This window comes from Xenopus laevis, chromosome 6S, assembly GCF_017654675.1.
Source record: "Xenopus laevis strain J_2021 chromosome 6S, Xenopus_laevis_v10.1, whole genome shotgun sequence".
Lineage (NCBI taxonomy): Eukaryota > Metazoa > Chordata > Amphibia > Anura > Pipidae > Xenopus > Xenopus laevis.
The window spans coordinates 9073134-9095769 of record NC_054382.1 but is presented as its reverse complement, the minus strand read 5'-3'; the positions used below and the strand labels follow the sequence as shown (position 1 = coordinate 9095769).

General features: G+C 39.4%; 1 protein-coding gene across 10 annotated transcripts in view; it reads left to right on the top strand.

Annotated features, from left to right (window-relative positions):
* kmt2c.S (lysine methyltransferase 2C S homeolog) overlaps positions 1-22636 on the top strand; it is a 142061-nt gene that overhangs the window by 82531 nt on the left and 36894 nt on the right. For 4 of the 10 annotated variants that reach the window (XM_018269007.2, XM_018269006.2, XM_018269009.2 and 1 more), the window contains exons 14-29: positions 541-660; positions 3866-3979; positions 4172-4273; positions 5678-5782; positions 7149-7330; positions 8533-8697; positions 8781-8887; positions 10048-10101; positions 11440-11652; positions 12329-12457; positions 14125-14244; positions 15910-16040; positions 18542-18725; positions 19544-19663; positions 19908-19955; positions 22051-22188. In XM_018269007.2, coding sequence (XP_018124496.1) covers positions 541-660; positions 3866-3979; positions 4172-4273; positions 5678-5782; positions 7149-7330; positions 8533-8697; positions 8781-8887; positions 10048-10101; positions 11440-11652; positions 12329-12457; positions 14125-14244; positions 15910-16040; positions 18542-18725; positions 19544-19663; positions 19908-19955; positions 22051-22188 — 2032 coding nt within the window. The remainder of the gene's footprint in view (positions 1-540; positions 661-3865; positions 3980-4171; positions 4274-5677; positions 5783-7148; positions 7331-8532; positions 8698-8780; positions 8888-10047; positions 10102-11439; positions 11653-12328; positions 12458-14124; positions 14245-15909; positions 16041-18541; positions 18726-19543; positions 19664-19907; positions 19956-22050; positions 22189-22636) is intronic. The other 6 variants (XM_041567350.1, XM_018269015.2, XM_018269010.2 and 3 more) reach the window with 5 other exon arrangements.

The following is a 22636-nucleotide window of genomic DNA, read 5'->3' as shown; positions in this document are numbered from 1 at the left end:
ATGGAAACTTGCCCATTCTAAATGTGTTTCTGTATATATAATAAATGTCACTAGAGTTAATTTATATTCAAGGCTTCTCTAGAATAGATACTCTGCATCTGCCCATCACTCTTATGTACCATTGCCCAATAATCAATGTTTTCTTTGGTGTCTTCACCACACAAAAGTACAGGGAAAATGGAGAAGAGAACGGATCCCATACCTGTAGCAAGTTTGTTGGTAACCTCTACAGCTGCCAGGTCATGCCGTTGACAGTTTTTCTATAATGAGGCAGTGCAGGGAGTGTTTTCCGTAAGCATTGCATGGGGCCCTTCTCAAGAGACGCTGACATTGTTCTTCCCTTGCTAAAACATGCTCATCCCAAATCTCACAAGGCTTTTTGTGCAAAACTTGCAAAGTTTCTTTGTGGCAGTTTGTCCTAAATGTCATTATTTGTCTACATATGCTTTGCTCTAACCCCTTTTGTTGCTGGCTGTGACTTTTTTTTTATTTCCTTTGCTGAGTTTACACATATATATTTTTTCACCTGCCATATCTTAGGGGGCTTGGAATACCCATAATACAGTGAGCCCACCTTCCTGGTCCCCCGATGGCTCAGAAGGTTGGGACATTTTAAAAAGCAGACAGCTTCTCGGCAATCCATATTGGAGCATCAAAGTGGTAAATAAGCATTTCTACTACTGTCATTTACCTTAAAATCTGTTGACCTGTGACTCTAGTGTCTACTGTAGCTGCTAGACGTGTTCCTTGAACAACGTGATTGGTTGAATGCAAATATAGATGGTTTCTTTTCTCTGTCTCAACTACTATTTTCTTGGTAATCAACAACTATGAATGATATCCTTATTAACTGGCCTGGGGATCTGCCTCCTGCAGCTCTCCAACTTCTGCACTACCCCTCACAATGTGCACATCCTCAAAGGATAAGTAAACCTTAACAATAAGTGAATGTCAAATTGATGAGGGGGCTATTCTAAGTACTTTTGCAATGTACATTCATTATTTATTTTATTTTTTAATTCCAAGATATTAAAGGATACATGTACTGTTAATATGAATGAATTTTGTTACAACAGTGCCACCTGCTGGTCATTTTCCGACCAGTCTGACCACCAAGTAGTCAAGGAAGAAGTTGTCAGGAAAAAGAAAGAGACTGCTCTGATGTTTTTCTACTTAGGAAAGTTTTAAGAAAAGTTTCTAATATTTTTCCTAGCAGCCTCTTTCTTTCTCCTGACAACTTCTTCCTTGACTACTTGCTGGTCAAAATGGTGGGAAAATGACCAACAGGTGGCGCTGCTGAAAAAAATCATTCATATTAACAGTACATGTATCCTTTAATATCTTGGAATTAAAAAAAAAAATTAATGTGCATTGCAAAAGTGCTTAGAAAAGCACTCTCACCAATTTTACATTCACTGATTTTTAAGGTTTACTTATCCTTGAATCTGTCTATCATGGCTTCCCCCTTCAGTGCTGTTCTATGTGGCTCATCAGAGTAACGTAAGTATGTTCTCCTTCTACCATGGCCGCAGTTCATCCTTCGCAAATTATGCAACGTTTGCAATATTTAAGGCCAAGTGTAAACCGTTTAATTCATCAAGGTCATGATATAAAACTATATTTTTTGACTAAGCTTGAAAATGTTTCACTCACCCCTCATATGAATGGCTTCTTCTTGCTCTCCATGATCAGAATCTGATTGGCCTCATTCAAATATCAGTCCAGAAGGTCTGAAATCCCATGGGGTAGGCCTGGATACAGCTTAATCCCAGCTCTTGAAGGCTGTGAACGTTTTGCTTAATGGGTAGCCATCTAATAACTGGCCCGATTGATGGTGATGCCCCTCTAGGTGACTCTAAAACCTTCATAAAATGCTGGCTTAGCTTGTAACTGTCAGGGATTTGGTCAGGATTCATCCGTTTTCAGCAGGTTTCTGATTCAGCCGAATCCTTGTGACTGGCCGAACCGAATCCTAATTTGCATATGTAGATTAGGGGTGGGAAGGAAATCTCTTTGTCACAAAACAAGGAAGTAAAAAAAAAAAAGTCCCCACTTTTTCCTTTCCATATGCAAATTAGGATTTGGAATCGGTTCGTTATTCGGCCAAATCTTTACTGAAGCATTCCTGGATTTGCCCGAATCCCAAAAAGTGGATTTGATACATCCCTAGTACCTGTGCTACAAAACACAGCGATTTGTGTGTTATCTCCTTGTACTTTTGTCTTAAATCAGTGCTGGTACACACATACATATTTTCATTAAATCTGAAGTTCGGTATGCTTTTAGTGTAGGTAAAGAACAGAAGTCATTGGACCCTGGATATGAGTTGGATCATTTTCAGTAGTTTGCCTCAAGCTCAGTGTTGTCCATATTCAATCTCACAATAGCAATACATTGGTGGTGCCAAAGGATGATGTTTCTGACTAGTTCCAGACTGGGGAATGACCATATTTGCAAGATAACAGTCTTCATGTTGATGATTCCTCCAAACTAGACTGGGGAATGACCATATTTACAAGATAACAGTCTTCATGTTGATTCCTCCAAACTAGACTGGGGAATGACCATATTTGCAATATTACAGTCTTCATGTTGATGGTTCCTCCAAACTAGACTGGGGAACTACCATATTTGCAAGTTTACAGTCTTCATATTGATGATTCCTCCAAACTAGGCTGAGGAATGACCATATTTGCAAGATTACCATCTTCATGTTGATGATTCCTCCAAATTAGGCTGGGGAATGATCATATTTACAAGATAACAGTCTCCATATTGATGATTCCTCTAAGCTATTGGTTTTGTCATGATAATATCTCTGTGTGTCCCACTTTAGGCTTGGACTTTGCAGCCCAGGCTCCATTCCATTTTTCAGTGCTGGCTTCTTCTTTCAGGGTAGTAGGAGGCTTTAGAAATCACATCACCCACAACTTTCTGGGAGCATTAATCAAGGCATGTATCTTGAGCTGGTGCGACCCTAGGGACCACTCTGTGCTGCTGTCACTTACTGAGCTTAGGGACCCACTCACAATATACAGTACACATAGAATAGAAATGTCACAATATAAGGCTGATTAGTAATTAATACACATAATTACTACATGGCAGCACAGAAACCAGTGCAATTAGCATCAGAATTTAATAATCAGCAAACCTGTAGCATCAGCTTATATTACAGCCAGGGAAGCTCATTTTCTGCTGGATAATTAGTGACGAGCCCTAAGCTTAGCTTCTCAACAGCCAATCAGAGCTCACTGAGCATGTGAGTGTCACAGACACTTTCCAAGATGGTGACCCCCTGTGACAAGTTTGAAGTCCTGGATCATTGCTGCTATTGACAAGCTGAAGCCTCGTGCAATAAGTTCAGTATATAGAATGACATTTATAGTTCTCCTTTAAGTCTTTTACTCAGATCAGTATTATTTATGCACACAGATATCTCTCTCATTTGCCAGGAATGTTGATACATTTCTGTACTCTAGTTCTGACTCCTGAAACAATGTAGCCAAAGTCAGTTCTCCTCTAGGTCTGTTAATCGGTTCAGACTCTGCTCAGTTGAATATTGGAAAGTCAACTGTGGTTAGGAGCAGAGTTACGTTGGTTAGGCCTCTTGGTGTCAAGCAGCCCAGGCTCCAGGCTGAAGACACTCTGGGGGGCAATTCCTTTGTGGGTCTTTGCTTCTGTTTCACTTCAGGTCTTATCACATAACAGTCGCTCAGGTTGGTTGACTAAGGGACCCATTCAGCCTATTCTATAAATAAGACCTTGGATGGAAAACGTCTGAATTTCCAAATGACAGCAATAAATTCCAGTGTCTTCTCTGTTTATTTAGAAACCTATTTTCTACTCTTTTCTACCCCAACAGGGCCGAGGCTCAGGATTTCCTAAGAGAAGACCCCGTGGTTCCGGATTCTCAGGGCGCGGTGGACGAGGCCGGGCAAAATTAAAAGCTCCCATGAACAACTTCATATTTCCAGGGGTAACTCAATACATTCGAACTGTATTTTACCCGCTGTTATTCATAGTTTGTTTACTAGTCTCCTTTAGATAATGTCAATCCACCAGCCAAAGCCTTTGAAAACTGGAATAGCCAAGAAGCAAATGGGCTTTCATGTAACGGAGCTGCTTGATCTCGTATTGACATGCACTCACTATCATGTTTCTAACGCAGATCACCACATTTGATGTGTCATCATACAAAGAGGAGGAGGAAACCTCAATGCACAATACAGTTGTTTTATTTTCCAGAAGTGACAAGTTCACCTTAAATCAGGTATGTATTTAAAGGGATACTGTCATGGGAAAAGTGTTTTTTCAAAACACATCAGTTAATAGTGCTGCTCCTGCAGAATTCTGCACTGAAATCTGTTTCTCAAAAGAGCAGATTTTTTTATATTTAATATTGAAATCGGACATGGGGCTAAACATATTGTCAGTTTCCCAGCTGCCCCCAGTCACGTGATAAACTTCAGTCACTCTTTACTGCAAGTTGGAGTGATATCACCCCCTCCCTTTCCCCCCCAGCAGCCTAACAACAGAACAATGGGAAGGTAACCAGATAGCAGCTCCCTAACACAAGATAACAGCTGCCTGGTAGATCTAAGAACAACACTCAATAGTAAAATCCAGGTCCCACTGAGACACATTCAGTTACATTGAGTAGGAGAAACAACAGCCTGTCAGAAAGCAGTTCCATCCTAAAGTGCTGGCTCTTTCTGAAAGCACATGACCAGGCACAATGACCTGAGATGCACCTACACACCAATATTACAGCTAAAAAAATACACTTGCTGGTTCAGGAATGAAATTTTATATTGTAGAGTGAATTATTTGCAGTGTAAACAGTGTCATTTAGAAATTATAAAAATCATGAGTCCCTTTAATGCCGGGGTGCTTATACCTTCAGCTTTAAGTTATGTTTTGTTAGTAACATGCAAAAATGCAACATGTTGAGAAATACAGGTACGGGATCCATTATCTGGAAACCTTTTATCCAGAAAGCTCCGAATTACAGAAAGACCATCTCCCATAGACTCTATTTTATCCAAATAATCCAAATTTTGTAATGTTCTGTGTAATAATAAAACAGTAACTTGTACTTGATCCAAACTAAGATATAATTAATCCTTATTCGAAGCAAAACCAGCCTATTGGGTTTATTTCATGTTTACATGATTTTCTAGTAGACTTAAGGGATGAAGACCAAATTACGGCAAGATCTGTTATCCGGAAAGCCTCAGGTCCCGAGCATTCTGGATAACAGGTCCCATACCTGTACTGGTAAATGTCATCACCCCTATCATAAGGATATTTATAGGTTTATGGCCTAAAACATAACTATGTATTTCTTCTGTAAAAGAGGGACTCCAATGGGAGAAAAAAATAGTTGTGCGTCCATAAAAAATTTGTCTAAAAAATTGTCGCACTTCAGAAAAAAATTTGAATCGAATAGTCCCCACCCGAAAACTCAAATTGCCTTTTTTTTTAGGAAAACTCATTTCGAATCCGATTTTAAGCCATTCAAATTTTTTCATAAATAACATGCAATTCGAATTGTGAATAAATCGAATTTATTAGAGTTTAAAAAAAGATTCAAATTACTCTAAAATTCGACCTTTGGTAAATAACCCAAAGGTGTCTGTAGAACAAGCATTCAGCCACTTCTGTTCTCCTCTAGGATATGTGTCTTGTATGTGGAAGTTTCGGCCAAGGGGCAGAAGGAAGGTTACTCGCTTGCTCCCAGTGTGGACAGTGTTACCATCCCTACTGTGTCAGTATTAAGGTCAGTAGAAGAAATGGAGTTTTTATTTTTTTTAATTTCCCACCACATAAGATTCGGGAGCGTACCCCTTTATCAGACATGTCTGACGAAGGGTATGTCCCCGAAACATTGCATCACTGACGGAAATAAACATGCTAGCCCACTTCACTAACCATTGAGTGTTTGGTAATATTTCCTGACTATAGCTTGGGAAACCCAAACACTCAATGGCTAATGAAGTGGGGTGAAGCCCGGACTGGCAATCTGTGAGTTCTGGCAAATGCCAGAGGGGCTGCTGTAAGATGCCATAGACACTCACTTTTTAGTGAGCTGCTGGGGGGCTGTTTGGGCCTCTTTGGGGCCTGTTGAGGCCTCTGGGTACCTGAAATGCCAGGGCCTATTTTGATTCTCGGTCCAGACCTGGGTGAACCCCTGCACGTTTATTTGCGTCAGTGATGTAACGATTGTCAGACAGATGTCTGACAAAGGGAAATGCCCCGAAACGTTACATCACTGACACAAATAAACGTGCAGGGGTTCACCCCACTTCACTAGCCATTGAGTGCTTGGTAATATTTCCTGACTATAGATTGGGAGAGGTGCCGCCTCTCTAACCAACACTGGGCAGACGCAGCAGGAGAGGAGGGGAGAACTGTGCAAATTAGCGGTGTGAAGGGAAATCATGTGACTTTTCGTCACAAAACAAGTAAAACCTAATTTGCATACAGTTTCGGTATTCGCCGAATCTTTGATGAAGGATTCGGGGATTTGGGCCGAATCCCAAATGGTGGATTCTATGCATCCCAAATTGAATCCAAATTATGGATGCGCCAAATCCACTATTTTGGATTCGGTCGAACCCCCGATGCGGTGAAATATTCGGCCGAATACCGATCCCAATCCTGATTGGCATATGCAATTTAGTGGTGGGAAGGAGAAAACATTTTTTAATTCCTTGTTTTGTGACAAAAAGTCATGCGATTTCCCTCCCCGCCCCTAATTTGCATATGCAAATTCGGATTTGGTTCGGCCGGCCGAATCCGAATGCTGGATTCGCTGCATCCCTACTAATAATTATGAATATTTTACAGCGTTATTGAAAATGGTTTGCTTTAATACTGAATCGTTGTGGGTTACGGCAGAGAACTTAAGTAAAATCACTGCAAAAAAAATGTATTAATAGATTAACATCTTACGCCTAAGGTTTTGAAGAAAAGCAAGGAGTAAAAAATTGCTTGTTTTTAATCAAGAATTTTTATTAAGAATTTCTGAACAGTAACAACGTGTTTCAATGCAAAAATAAAAATGTAGTTCCTGTTTTATAGTATATCAGTGTGCGTATTTATCCAGCATTAATCTTTGTGTGTGTTTATTGCCCTCTTTGTAGATAACTAAAGTGATCCTGTGCAAAGGCTGGAGATGCCTGGAGTGCACAGTGTGTGAAGCTTGTGGGAAAGCGACTGATCCTGGACGGCTGCTCCTCTGTGACGACTGTGATATTAGTTACCATACCTTCTGCCTGGATCCTCCTCTACAGACCGTCCCCAAGGGAGGCTGGAAGTGCAAATGGTTGGTTTGGCAGCTGCTCCTTTTGTGCTAAAAGGGGAAATATCCTGAAAATGAAAGTTTAATATAAGCTTCATCATACTGAAATAAGAAACTTTCTGAATACAATTAATTAAATATTCTGCATTGTTTCTGAAATAATCAAGTTCATCTTCACTATTCCTCTCTCAGCATCTCTTTCTCTTCATTCAGGAGTTGGGTGTCAGATATTCATTGACAGTTAGATCCAATATATCTTATAGGGGGGCTTCTTTCCTAGCAGATGTATTAGAGCTCACTCAAATAACTGATTCCAGTACAAACAAAATCTAACAAAATAACTGCCTTTTGCACAAATTCTGCATGTAGAGAGACATGATGTCTGGTGATTTTATTAGAGTATAATAATACATCTTATAGGGAAAGGAAGCCCCCCTTTAAAAACTGTATATTGGATCTAACTGTCAATGAATATCAGACACCCAACTCCTGAATGAAGAGAAAGAGATGCTGAGAGAGGAATAGTGAAGATGAACTTGATTATTTCAGAAACAATGCAGAATATTTAATTGATTGTGTTTAGAAAGTTTCTTATTTCAGTATGCTAAAGCTTATATTACATTTTCATGTTTGCGATAGTTCCCCTTTAAAGGAACAGTTCAGTGTGAAAATAAAAACTGGTTAAATAGGCTGTGCAAAATAAAAAATGTTTCTAATATAGTTAGTTAGGCTAAAATGTAATGTATAAAGGCTGGAGTGACTGGATGTGTAACATAATAGCCAGAACACGACTTCCTGCTTTTCAGCTCTCTAACTCTGTGTTAGTCATTGACTTTAAGGGGGGCCACATGGGACAAAACTGTTCAGTGAGTTTGCAATTGATCCTCAGCATTCAGCTCAGATTCAAAAGCAACAATTATGACCCATGTGGCCCTCCTCAAGTCACTGATTGGTACTGCCTGGTAACCAATCAAAGGAAACCAAGAGTGCTGAAAAGCAGGAAGTAATGTTCTGGCTATTATGTTACACATCCAGTCACTCCAGCCTTTAGACATTACATTTTTGGCTAACTAACTATATTGAAAATATCTTTTATTTTGCACAGCCTATCTATTTATTTACCCAGTTTTTATTTTTATACTGAACAATTCCTTTAATTATGAGGATGACTGAGAAAGCCTAAGGCAACCTACATAGATACGGACTGACTCGTTAATGTCTTCTAGGTGTGTTTCCTGCACAAACTGCAAAGCAATAACTCCAGGATTAAGGTGTGAATGGCAGAACAATTACACACAGTGTGCTCCTTGCTCCAGCCTGTCCACCTGTCCCGTCTGCTGCCAGAACTACATCGAGGAGGAGCTTATCCTTCAATGCAGACAGTGCAGTCGGTAAGTTCTCTCCAGCACATCCCTTATTATCAGACCTGCATGAAGTAGCCTGAAGCTTAGTCTCTATTATTCTGTTTTTTCAGGTGGTCTCATGCCAGCTGTCAGAACCTTAACACAGAGGCAGAGGTTGAATTGGCTGCAGACAGCGGCTTTGACTGTGTGGCGTGTAAACCCTACGTAATTACACACGGTAAGCTAAATTTACTCTGTATTCTTTCTAGGGGTGCACCAAATCCACTATTTTGGATTCGGCTGAACCCTCGAATCCTTTGTGAAAGATTCGGCCAAATACTGAACCGAATCCTAATTTGCATATGCAGACTAGGAGTGTGGAGGGGAAAACATTTTTTACTTGTTTTGTGACAAAAAAAGTCACACGATTTCCCTCCCCATCCCTAATTTGCATATGCAAATTCGGATTCAGTTCGGCCGGGCAGAAGGATTCGGCCAAATCCGAATAATGCTGAAAAAAGGCAGAATCCCGAACCCTCGATTTAGTGCATCCCTAATTCTTTCTTATTTGTATGTCAAACCCTTTCTAGTAAATTCCAAGTACAGGTATGGGGTCCGTTATCTGGGCACCCATTATCCAGAAAGCTCCCAATTATGGAAAGGCTGTCTCCCATAGACTATTATAAATTACTGAGAGATCTGTTATATGGAAAACCTCAAGTCACGAGCATTCTGGATAATGGGTCCCATACCTGTATATACTAAAGGATATTGAAAAAGTGTATTTGAATACCAGTTTATTGTAGGCACCAAATCCATTATTTGGGATTCACCCGAATCCCCTTAATCGTAGGTGAGAGATTCGGCCGAAAACCGAACCAAGTCCGAATCCTAATTTGCATATGCAAATTAGGGGCAGGAAAGAAAGAAGTCTTCTTTTCTGACAAAAAGTAATGTTATTTCCCAACCACCCCTAATTTGCATATGCAAATTTGGATTGTCCAGGCACAAGGAGTAATAGTCCGTGGCTGCCACCTGGGGCCCCCACCCCAGCCGCAAGTGCCCCACAAAGGGACACCTTTCCCCCCCCCCCCCCAGGAAGCAGACCTGGGTCAGCTGGGGCCCACCAGGTTTTTCCCTGTGTCCCTCCAGCCCAGTCCGGCCCTGGTTATCGACATAAAACATGTCCGATGGACCCAGCTTATTCTACAGAGAATAGAATTGTCTGCGGTGCCATGTTTATTCTGTAGCATATATTTGTTAAATTGTAATTGTGCGTATATATGTTTTTTATTGGTGTATACTACACACAAATTTATTATCCCTGCTGTGGTCTAAGTTTCTGCAGATAACGTTAAATACTTTATCATTAAAGGGGTATTTTTCCCTTTCTTTTAGAAGACATTGAGCCAACAATTGATGCTCACATTGTTCCAAAAACAAGAGACTCCGGTAAGACTAAACACCTGCAAATAAATTTGTATAAATATGTAAATATCTGTGGGCCACGAAAGCAACAATCTGGTATAAATCCCATACGCTGTCGGTGTGCTGCTTTCTGAGATCATTGCATGGTAAGGTCTGGAAGGGCCCTTTTAAAGGAGAAGAGAAGGCTAAAACTAAGTAAGCTTTATCAGAAAGGTCTATATAAATACACCAGTAAACCCTCAAAGTAATGCTGCTCTGAGTCCTCTGTCAAAAGAAACATCACATTTCTTTCCTTCTATTGTGTACTCATGGGCTTCTGTATCAGACTTCCTGTTTTCAGTTTAAACCTCCAGGGCTAGGGCTTGAGCATGCTCCGTTTGCTCCTCTCCCCCCTCACTTTTCCCCCCTCAGGCAGGAAGTGATGTCACGGAAAGCTAATATGGCAGCGCCTATCCTAAACAAATAGAGAAAGTTTCTAGAGCTGTTAACTCAAGTAGGGTAAAGCATTCTGCAGAATAAATATAGTGTTACAGCTTGCACTATTGTGGCTAATCTATTGGCAATAAACTGCTTCAGTAGCTTTCCTTCTCCTTTAACAGCCTGCTCCACCAGCATATTACCGAAAATCAGCGAGACATCTACTGGGCAGATTAGACAAATACCAACAACTTTATGAAAACATTGATGAGGCAATTTAAGATAAAACAGGGCATACCAATTCGGCTCAGTGGCCTGCTTTTCAGCTCTCTTGGTTTCCACTGATTGGTTTACCAAGCAGTAACCAATCAGTGACTTGAGGGGGAGTCACATGGGTCATAACTGTTTTTTTCTGAAGCTGAGCTGAATGCTGAGGATCGATTGCAAACTCACTGAACAGTTATGTCCCATGTGCCCCCCCCCCTTATAGTCACTGACTAACTCAGAGTTAGAGAGCTGCAAAGCAGGAAGTAGTGTTTTGGCTATTATGTTACACATCCAGTCACTCCAGCTTTTATACATTACATTTTTGGGTAATGAACTATATTAGAAACATTTTTTATTTTGCACAGCCTAATATAGTTCGTTAGCCAAAAATGTAATGTATAAAGACTGGAGTGACTGGATGTCTAACATAATAGCCAGAACACTAACTCAGAGTTAGAGAGCTGCAAAGCAGGAAGTAGTGTTCTGGCTATTATATTACACATCCAGTCACTCCAGCCTTTATACATTCCATTTTTGACTAACTATATTAGAAACATTTTTTATTTTGCATAGACTATTTACCCAGTTTTTATTTTTATACAAAACTGTTCCTTTAATGACCCCTTTCTCTTTCTGCATCTGTAAGATAACTTTATATACTTTATAAATGATTTTTAGATCTGCTGAAAACCTTCACACAGGACGGGGTCTGTCTGACAGAATCAGGGCTCTCCCAGTTACAGAGCTTAACAATCACAGTCCAGCGAAAGAAGAGGTCCAAACCAAAGCTGAAGTTAAAAATAATTAATCAAAACAGTGTGGCCGTACTGCAGACACCACCCTATCCCCAGTTGGAGCACTCCAGAGATGGAGAAATGGACGATAGCAGAGGTAAGTGTTTAAGGGGTAGTTCACCTTTAAGTTAACTTTTCGTATGTTATAGAAAGACTAATTCTATGCAACTTTTCAATTGGTCTTTATTATTATTTTTATATAGTTTTAGAATTATCTGCCTTCTTTTTCTGACCCTTTGCAGTTTTTAAATGGGGGTCACTGACCCCATCTAAAAAAAACAAATGCTCTGTAAGGCTACAAAGTTATTGTTATTGCTACTTTTACTACCACTACTTTTGCTACTATTACTCATCTTTCTATTCATATTCCAGTCTCATGTTTAAATCAGTGCATGGTTGCTATGGTACTTTGGACCCTAGCAACCAGATGGCTGAAACTGCAAACTGGAGAACCACTGGATAAAAAGCTAAATAACTCAAAAACCACAAATAATAACAAATGAAAACCAATTGCAAATTGTCTCAGAATATCCCTCTCTACATCATACGAATAGTTAAATTAAAGGTGAACAACCCCTTTAAGGTGTTTCAGCTTTGTGCTGTGTCTGGTCTCTGCAGCATGTACTTTAATAGGACTTGTAGAAAATTATATTGCTATTGTATGCTATGATTGACCAAAGATCCATAAGGAATACAGCGTGTCCTTTACAGGAGTCACTAAATCCTGTCACTTAAAAGCTGGGTTCTTACAGTGTTTATATTTTGTGCTGTAGAAGTGGACCTTATGGACTGTGATGTGAAGTCAGACTCCAGCCCTGAACGGGAGCCTATAGACGATGACTCTAAGGGGACAGAAGCGATGGACGGATTGAAAAAACGCAAGAGAAAGCCATACAGACCAGGTACATTGTTTTTAGCTTTAGCTGGAAATCAGGCATGTATATATACACACACACGCACGTATGGGACCTGTTATCTGGAATGCTCCAGAGAATGGATCTATTTGTAATTTGGAACTTTATACCTTAATTCTACTAGAAAATCATATAAACATTAAATAAACCCAATAGGCTGGATTTGCTTCCAATAAGGATTAATTATATCTTAACCCATTATCAATATATTTAAGACATCGAGACATTTTGTGCAAACAGCTACTGAAAAATGCCTTACCCTTTAAACAAAACAGGGATTGTTTGTCCATATATTACAATATATTTAAGATGAACAACTACGTCACAGTCATCCCATATCTGGCCAGTCCTACGCTTAATTTTCATCTGATTCATTAAGAATTCTATTGCTTCATTATACATTTTACACAGGGACTGTTTTACCTGCAACTTACTTGCTGCTCTCAAAGTAAAACTCCCAAACTTAGTTGCCCTTTTATTAGACACCAGTGGGATCACCTGACTATAGTTGCGATGGGTGGGAGCTAATTTGAGTGTAGGACTGGCCAGATATGGGATGACTTTGACGTAGTTGTTCAGCTTAAATATATTGCAATATATGGACAAACAATCCCTGTTTTGTTTAAAGGGTAAGGCATTTTTCAGTAGCAGTAGCACAAAATGTCTCTGTCTTAAATATATTGATAATGGGTTGAGTGCAGAGGAATCTTGTATTTGTCTATATGTATTTTGTGGTCACAGCCTCATTGCACCCCCGCCTAATGATTTTAAAAATTAGTGGTGAGCACAACTACACACACACACACACACACACACAGTCACACACAGTCACACACAGTCACATCTGGTGCACGACGAGCAAAAGAAGCAAACGCCTTGGTGCTGGTTATACAATTTCATACAATAATTCCAAAATCAAACTGCATAATACAGGTCTTTATTCAACTTTTCAGCTCATTGACTCAGGCCGTCTTCAGGAAAAAGAAGCCAGCTCGGGTCAATGGGCTGAAACGTTGAATAAAGCACTTTTTTCTACTTGGATAAAGACCTGTATTATACAGTTTGATTTTGGAATTATTGTATGAAATTGTATAACCAGCACCCAGGCGTTTGCTTCTTTTGCTCGTCGTGCACCAGATGTGACTATATATATATATATATATATATATATATATATATATATATATATATATATATATATATATATATATATATATATATATATATATATATATATATATATATATATATATATATATATATATATATATATATATATGTGCTCACCACTAATTTTTAAAATCATTAGACGGGGGTGCAATGAGGCTGATTATTCTCTCTCTCTCTCTCTCTCTCTCTCACTCTCTCACTCTCTCACTCTCTCACTCTCTCACTCTCTCACTCTCTCACTCTCTCACTCTCTCACTCTCTCACTCTCTCACTCTCTCACTCTCTCACTCTCTCACTCTCTCACTCACTCACTCTCCACTCTCCCATTAGTTTAGTGAATGAAGTGTTGTTTTATTGAATACACAACATTAGATCCTATATATATACACATACACATATACAGACACACACGCAGTTGAGAATTTATTACTGTCTGCGTTCTTCTTTCAACTAACTGATGTGTTTTCTGGTGTCCTCACTACCAGGTATCGGTGGATTTATGGTTCGCCAAAGAAGCCGAACTGGTCAAGGAAAATCCCGACGGTCGCTTTCCAGGAAAGATTCTTCTGGTTCTGTGTCTGAGCTCCTTCCTGGTAAAGATGAAAGTATGTGCAAATAAAATAATGTTCATCATAGGAGTTTGAGCTGTGGCATACAGTACACTATAGTTCTCTATTGTACGTTCTGGTCTTGACCTCAAACCAAACAGAAAACAGCAGGCACTCACAGATCCCACAAAAACAGGCTTGTTTAAAGAACTGAGAACTTTATTTCGGGCCATAAAGTAAATTAATACATAGCCTCACGCGTTTCATGCACTGAGACACTTAATCATAGGCTGAACAAGAACAAATTGGTGTACCAACTATATACCCTAGTCCCACCAATCACCAAAGTACATCAATTAACCAATAGAATAGAAGGAAGGTCTAGTCTTGACACATCTGTAATCGAATTCATATATAGCGGGAATATAATTGCTTGTGTGTTCACATTGATAGAATCAGGTACTAATACAGGGATATGCCAAACGTTACAGGCTTTGTACACCAGCTTGCTTGCTGACTATTTTAGTAAAAATAGAAATGATTTACTTGTTCTTGTATGTCAGACTGCACTGGGGGAAGGGCAGCATCACCTTAAAGGGGTTGTTCACCTTTGAGTTAACATTCAGTAGGATGTAGAGAGGGATATTCTGAGACAATTTTCAATTGGTTTTCATTTTTTATTATTTGTAGTTTTTGAGTTATTTAGCTTTTTATTCAGTAGCTCTCCAGTTTGCAATTTCACCCATCCGGTTGCTATTTTCCAAATCTCCCCTAGCAACCATGCACTGATTTGAATAAGAGACTGGAATATAAATAGGAGAGGCCTGAATAGAAAGAGGAGCAGTAAAAAGTAGCAATAACAATACATTTGTAGCCTTACCGAACATTTGTTTTTAAGATTGGGTCAGTGACCGTCATGTGAACGCTGGAAACATTGAAGGCAAATAATAAAAAAACTGTAAAAAATTAAAAGTGAAGACCAATTGAAAAGATTAACTTAAAGGTGAAACTCGCAATATTTCTTGGCATCTTCCTATTTCAAGGCATCCAGTCATTGACATGTGTAACCGATGTGGCACAAGCAGCAGTTGCTCTGAATGAATATTATTGGTAAAACCATGGAATTGGTCCTTTGTTTATCCAAACAAAAACTATGATCATGGGCACTGGAGCTACAGTTGTTGGGATTTATGCTGTGATTTTTTTTAGGAAGCAACAGTTTGGTGACTGTAAGGGGCAGATTTATCAAAAGTCAAATTTCGAAGTGAAATATACTTCGAAATTCAACCATTGAATGGCTATACTTCGAATATCGAAGTTTTTTTTTACTGAATTTGACCTTTTTGCGGTCGAAGTAAAATCGTTACGATTAAATAGTTCAGTGATCGATCGAACGATTTTACTTCGACTACAAAAAACTTAGAAAAATGCATTAGAATGTCCCCATAGGCTAACATAGCACTTCGGCAGGTTTAATTTGGTGAACTATTGAAGTCGAAGTTTTTTTTAAAGAGACAGTACTTGATTATCGAATGGTCGAATATTTGAACGATTTTACTTCGAATCGAATTCGAAGTAAATTCGAAGTCGTAGTATCCTATTCAATAAATCCAAAAAATTACTTCGAATTTCAAACTTTTTTACTCGAATTCAGTCGACCCTTGATAAATCTGCCCCTAATATTCACACTTTGGTATAATCCCCATTTATGTCCATCTAAAGGCTGGAATGAACAGCTGCCAGAAACACCAGTAGATGATTGTATTCCTGGCTCTGACGGCACAGAGAAAGTAAAGAAGCGCTACCGGAAAAAGAAAAACAAACTGGAAGAAACGTTCCCTGCATATTTACAGGTAACGGCCACTTTAGTTTCCCATTATAGGTGTCTGTGTCAAATGAAGCCAAGCACCCGCAAAGAGAGTGGGGCCAGACACAATTAAAAGAGACATTTTGTGTGAAAAACAAGAATGTACCATTGTATTACACTCCTCTAAATACAGAAGGATTATACTTTTAAAAAAGTAGTGTTTTAATTTGATTTATTGAATATTTCTGCAAAAACCCTACTGGTCCCACCCATCTGTTTCATTTACTGCCCACTTAATTCTCTGGCGGTGCAGGGGAGCCCTCAGCACAAGGCACTGTATGATAGGAACCAATCAGCAGCCAGGATGACCTGAAGCCGGTCTTTGACTGCAGGTCTGTGATTGGCTATCACCCTCCCGCTGTTCTTCTGGCAGGGACCATTAGGACACGTGCACCCCTCATTTGAAACATGGACAGGGACCAGTGAACATCTATAGGGAGCTGCCATAAAGGGGCCATTTTTAAAAATTGTATGAATTTTTAGCCCAATGTGAAGCCAATACCATGGGGGTTACTTACTAAACTCCGAATGCAAAAATCCCCAAAAATGTTATGTTTTTTTTTTTATATATATATATATATATATAAAATCGGACTCTTAAAAAATCACGAATTTTTCTGAATTTATTATACCCTGAGGATGAAAAAGTCTGAATCTGAAAATCAGGCATCTCAGACCTGTGAAGGTTGCATATAAGTCAATTGGAGAAGCCTCAATGATTTTTTGATGTGCGCTGGGTTTCGAGCAATACCCCGCAGTTTTTGGGGTTTTCGGGCAAAAAAGCATAAGAAATCAGAGTTTTCGGGTGAAAAATCGGATTTTTTCCTGCAAAGCTAATTTTTGGGAAAATGCAATAATAAATAAGCGTAAAAAACCCTAGCGGATTTGATCACAGTTTGTAGCAGAAAGCTCCGAATTACTCTGTAACAATAAAACAGTAGCTTGTACTTGATCCCAACTAAGAAATAATTAATCCTTATTGGAAGCAAAACCAGCCTATTGGGTTTATTTAATGTTTACATGATTTTCTAGTAGACTTTAGAATGAAGATCCAAATTACGGAAAGATCAGTTATCCAGAAAACTCCAGGTTCCGAGCATTCTGGATAACCGGTCCCATACCTGTACTATGTTTGTTTTTTTCTCTCCTCTGCACATTCTCTTTTTCTGCATAAAAGAGTTAAAGGAAAACTATACCCCCAAAATGAACACTTCAGCAACAGATAGTTCATATCATATTAAGTGGCATATTAAAGAATCTCTCCAAACTGGAATATATATTTAAGTAAATCTTGCCCTTTTACATCTCTTGCCTTGAACCACCATTTTGTGATGGTCTCTGTGCTGCCTCAGAGATCACCTGACCAGAAATACTGCAGCTCTAACTGTAACAGGAAGAAGTGTTGAAGCAAAAGACACAACTCTGTCTGTTAATTGGCTCATGTGACCTAACATGTATGGTTTGTTGGTATGTTTGTGAGTACAGTGAATCCTACGATCCCAGGGGGAGGCCCTTATTTTTTAAAATGGCAATTTTCTATTTATGATTACTCAATGGCACATACTACTAGAAAAGTATATTATTATGAAAATGGTTTATTTACATGAAGCAGGGTTTTACACATGAGCTGTTTTATGCAATATCTTTTTATAGAGACCTACATTGTTTGGGGGGTATAGTTTTCCTTTAAGTCTTTGATATGGTTACAGAACAATGATCTGCCTCTTGTCTGCTTAAAAGGGCCTCTTACATAGCAACTTGTTTATATGAACTATATTAGTGTTTCTGAAGCAAACACACCAGCTTTACCAGTACAGGGCAACACTACATTATATTTTCATTACTTTACTTTCATTTCTTGGTGTTACTGTTCCTTTAAAGGAGAAGGAAAGCTACAGAGGCATTTTATTACCAATAGATTAGCTGCAATAGTACAAGCTACAATGCTATATTTATTCTGTAGAATGTTTTACCATACCTGAGTAAAAAGCTCTAGAAACTCTCTGTTTGTTTAGGATAGGAGCTGCAGTATTAACATGGTGTGACATCACTTCCTGCCTGAGTCTCTCCCTGCTCTGGGCTCAGATTACAGTAGAGAAGGGAGGGGGTGGGGAAGAGGAGCAAACTGAGCATGCTCACGCCCGGGGCAATGAGGTTTAAGCTGAAGGCAGGAAATCTGATACAGAAGCCCATGAGTACACAATAAAAGGAAATTTGCTGTTTCTTTTGACAGAGCATTACTTTGGGGGTTTACTGGTATATTTAGATGGACCTTTCTGATAAGGCTTACTTAGTTTTAACCTTTCCTTCTCCTTTAAGATAAGGGAGCAGAGTGCAAGCATGCACGCATAGAGATGGTATGTGGTGTGACTATTTAACTCTGCCCTCTCTTCATGATGAATTCTTCTAAACGAAAGATATTTTCCCAGAATAAACAGGGTATTTTTTATTGCATTCATTTTGCTTAACCATTTCTTTTCATTTCAGGAAGCGTTTTTTGGCCGAAATCTGTTGGATACAAGCAGGCAAAGCAAGGCAAGCGCCGACAATCTGGCTGAAGATACGTCAAACATTTTGTACAAGGCAAACGTCAATACAAGCTTCCTGGATCCTTCTTCAGATCCAATGTTCAGTTCTGCAGCAACTTTAACTCCATCTAAGCATTCTGAAGGTACTGCGCCTGCTCAAGCTCCCCATTGGCTGCATTTCATGCTGGTGCTGTTTAAATAAATTTAAAAAAACAATGCATCACTGAAATCACAGGGTTAGATGCATGCACATTGCAACTGACACTTGCTCAAGTGCTGCCTTTTATGCAGTAATTCTCTGTGTTTTGCTGTGTGTTTCATCTTAAAGGGGACCTGTCACCCTAAGAAATAATTCCAAATTCTTTGCTATCATGTTAGTTGGGCATTACTTACGCTATATTTATTATTTAAATTGTGTTTTCTTTAGTCTTGGAATTACACAATCACATCAAGAAGGCAGGCACCATTTTGTGAACACCGTTATTAAGCCAAATTGTGTATCACCCCCAAAATCTAGTTTATACACCAGAATGGGGGACCCAATGACTATGTGCAGTGTCCTACATAATTATAGAGCCTGAGGAGTGAAGGGGAAAGTTGAGGAGAGCAGTGACATGTAGGAAGTGCTGAATGGAAAGTGAAAGTAATTGATTGCCCCACCTCTATGCCTCAGGCATAGAGGCAGGGAAAATAATATTTGATTGACAGCTCATATATTTAAACACCTTTATAACAGGTATGGATGTTTTAAGGAAAAAAAGAATTTGTGTTCCATGTTTCATTTGCAAAGGACTTTCATTATGCAGCTTTTTATGTGTAGGTGACAGGTCTGCTTTAAATAATATAAAAGGGACAATTACACTCGGCAATGGCTGGAATGGTTCACAGTTGTTTTGTTCTGTGCACAGCAAACTACATTTCTCTCCCCATCTAATTGCCTTGTCCCATTATTATATTTTAGGTGGCTCGCGAGATCCCCTTGCTGATCTGTCTGAGGTTTTAAACACAGAGGATGATATTTTTGGGATTCTTACGGATGACCTTGCGAAGTCCACAAATACAACTGGTATGTCCTCAAAAGGTTTGTCTCTTCTTTACTTCCTCCCCTAGATAAGCCCTCCGTATATTTTTATACCAACCTATCACTGATCCTTATTACTCCTGTCATTTCATTGGCTGAGCTCTCTCATCCAATCAAGATTTTGATTGCACTCCGTTTGCCGTTGGTTGGCATCCATGTTAATTTGCAATTTTCCACATGCTGCTACTCATTCTTTCGTTTCCTTGGTCATAATCATCCATTTTATCTGGTTTGGGTCCTGTAGGTCTTGATTTATGCACTTTCCAGGTGGAAAATTCACCCTCTCCTTTTGGTAAGAGAAACAAGAGTCAAACCTTAACTAATATACTAACCTCTGCCTTTTTGTTATTGCTGTGGCGATGTTTCTGCGATTGTGCATGGTTCCTTCTTTCTCAAACTAATTTTCATTATAGCTATATTAATAGCACCCTTATACTCCCCCCCCCACACACACACACACCCCCTCTCTCTATACCCCTTTGTCCTCTATACACAATTTAAAGTGATTCTGTCATCATTTTTATGGTGTAGTGTTTATTTCTAAATTACACTGTTTACACTGCAAATAATTCCCTCTACAATATAAAATTTCATTCCTGAACCAACAAGTGTTTATTTTAGTTGTAATATTGGTGTGTAGGTGCATCTCAGGTCATTTTGCCTGGTCATGTGATTTCAGAAAGAGCCAGCACTTTAGGATGGAACTGCTTTCTGGCAGGCTGTTGTTTCTCCTACTCAATGTAACTGAATGTGTCTCAGTGGGACCTGGATTTTACTATTGAGTTCTGGTATCTTGTATTAGGGAGCTGCTATCTGGTTACCTTCCCATCGTTCTGTTGTTAGTAGGGATGCACCAAATCCAGTATTTTGGATTTGGCCAAACCCCCGAATCCTTTGCGAAAGATTTGGCCAAATACGGAACCGAATCTGAATCCTCATTTGCATATGCAAATTAGGGTGGGAAGGGGAAAACATTTTTACTTCCTTGTTTTGTGACAAAAAGTCATGCGATCTCCCTCCCTCCCCGCCCCTAATTTGCATGTGCAAATTAGGATTCTGGTTGGCCGGGCAGAAGGATTCGGTCAAATCCGAATCCAACTGAGAAATACTGAATCCCAAACCTGGATCGGTGCATCACTAGTTGTTAGACTGCTGGTGGGGAAAGAAAGGGGGGGGGTGATATCACTCCAACTTGCAGTACAGCAGTAAAGAGTGACTGAAGTTTATCAGAGCACAAGTCACATGACTGGGGGCAGCTGGGAAACTGACAATATATCTAGCCCCATGTCAGATTTCAAAATTAAATATAATACAATCTGTTTGCTTTTTGATCAGTGGATTTCAGTGCAGAAGTCTGCTGGAGCAGCTCTATTAACTGATGCGTTTTGAAAAACAAAACCCATTTTTCACATGATAGTATCCCTTTAAAAAGAAAAAAAAGCAGTAGAATTAACCAGATAAAGAGTAGCATTACTGTGCTTTGTCTCCCTTCCCATCTCACTCAGCCCAAGGTTACCTGTGGCTGCCAGTTTCTGGCAATGACCTCCCATTCATTTAAAGGTCACTTACTCTGATTAGTTAAATATGATTTTTAAGTTGACATTTTCAGTGGAAGCAGTTAGACCGTGCCAGTTCATATCTATCCAACATATTCAGACACATCATTGTTTCTCTTCAGTATTTACTTAACCCCTCTAATAAACGTGATCTATTTGTGGTTTTTACTCTGTTTTTGTGTTTTTCTTCTCTGTTAGTGGAGCATACAATGGTTTTAGCGTATTAAAGGAAAACTATACCCCCAAACAATGTAGGTCTCTATAAAAAGATATTGCATAAAACAGCTCATGTGTAAAATCCTGCTTCATGTAAATAAACCATTATCATAATAATATAGTTTTCTAGTAGTATGTGCCATTGGGTAATCATAAATAGAAAATTGCCATTTTAAAAAATAAGGGCCGCCCCCTGGGATCGTAGGATTCACTGTGCACACATACAAACCATACATGTTAGGTCACATGAGCCAATTAACAGACAGAGTTCTGTCTTTTGCTTCCACACTTCTTCCTGTTACAGTTAGAGCTGCAGTATTTCTGGTCAGGTGATCTCTGAGGCAGCACACAGACGATCACAAAATGGTGGCTCAAGGCAAGAGATGTAAAAGGGCAAGATTTACTTAAATATATATTCCAGTTTGGTAAGATTCTTTAATATGCCACTTAATATGATATGAACTATCTGTTGCTTAAGTGTTCATTTTGGGGGTATAGTTTTCCTTTAATCACAAGCACCAGACGTCTGGGAGTCATAGGAGAGCACCCGCATGCAGTCTGGTCCGATTTATTGGGTTGTGAAGACTTACATCTGTCTCCTTCTTTCCTCCCCAGCTGGGCTTGATATTGGTTCTATGTCAGATGATTCTACGGCTCTGCCCCATTCCAGTATCGCACACACCTCCCGCCCTTTAAGTGAGGATCAACTGGATGGGATCCTGAGCCCTGAGCTTGACAAGATGGTTACAGATGGTAAAATATTTTGTTTCATTAAAAGCGTGTTATGTACTTCGGGCCAGCGAAAGGATCACATTAGGCGCCTGCTGACTCTGTCCTCAGCCAGATGATGTCCATGCCTGAAGGGATTTTCCAGCCAGTTCCTGCCGGCCTCTGTATGGCCAACTTTAAAGGGGTGGTTCACCATTAAAGGGAAACTATCGCGAAAATGAAAATGTAATATCGGCTTTGTCATACTGAAATAAATGCAATCAATTAAAAATTCTGCACTATTTCTGAAATAATCAAGTTTATCTTCACTATTCCTCTCTCAGCATCGGTTTCTCTTCATTCTGTCTTCATGCAGCAGTTGGGTGTCAGATGAATGATCCAATATATCTTATAGGGGGGGGCTCCTTTCCTAGCAGATGTATAAGAGCTCACTCAAATAATTGATTCCAGTACAAACAAAATCTAACATAAC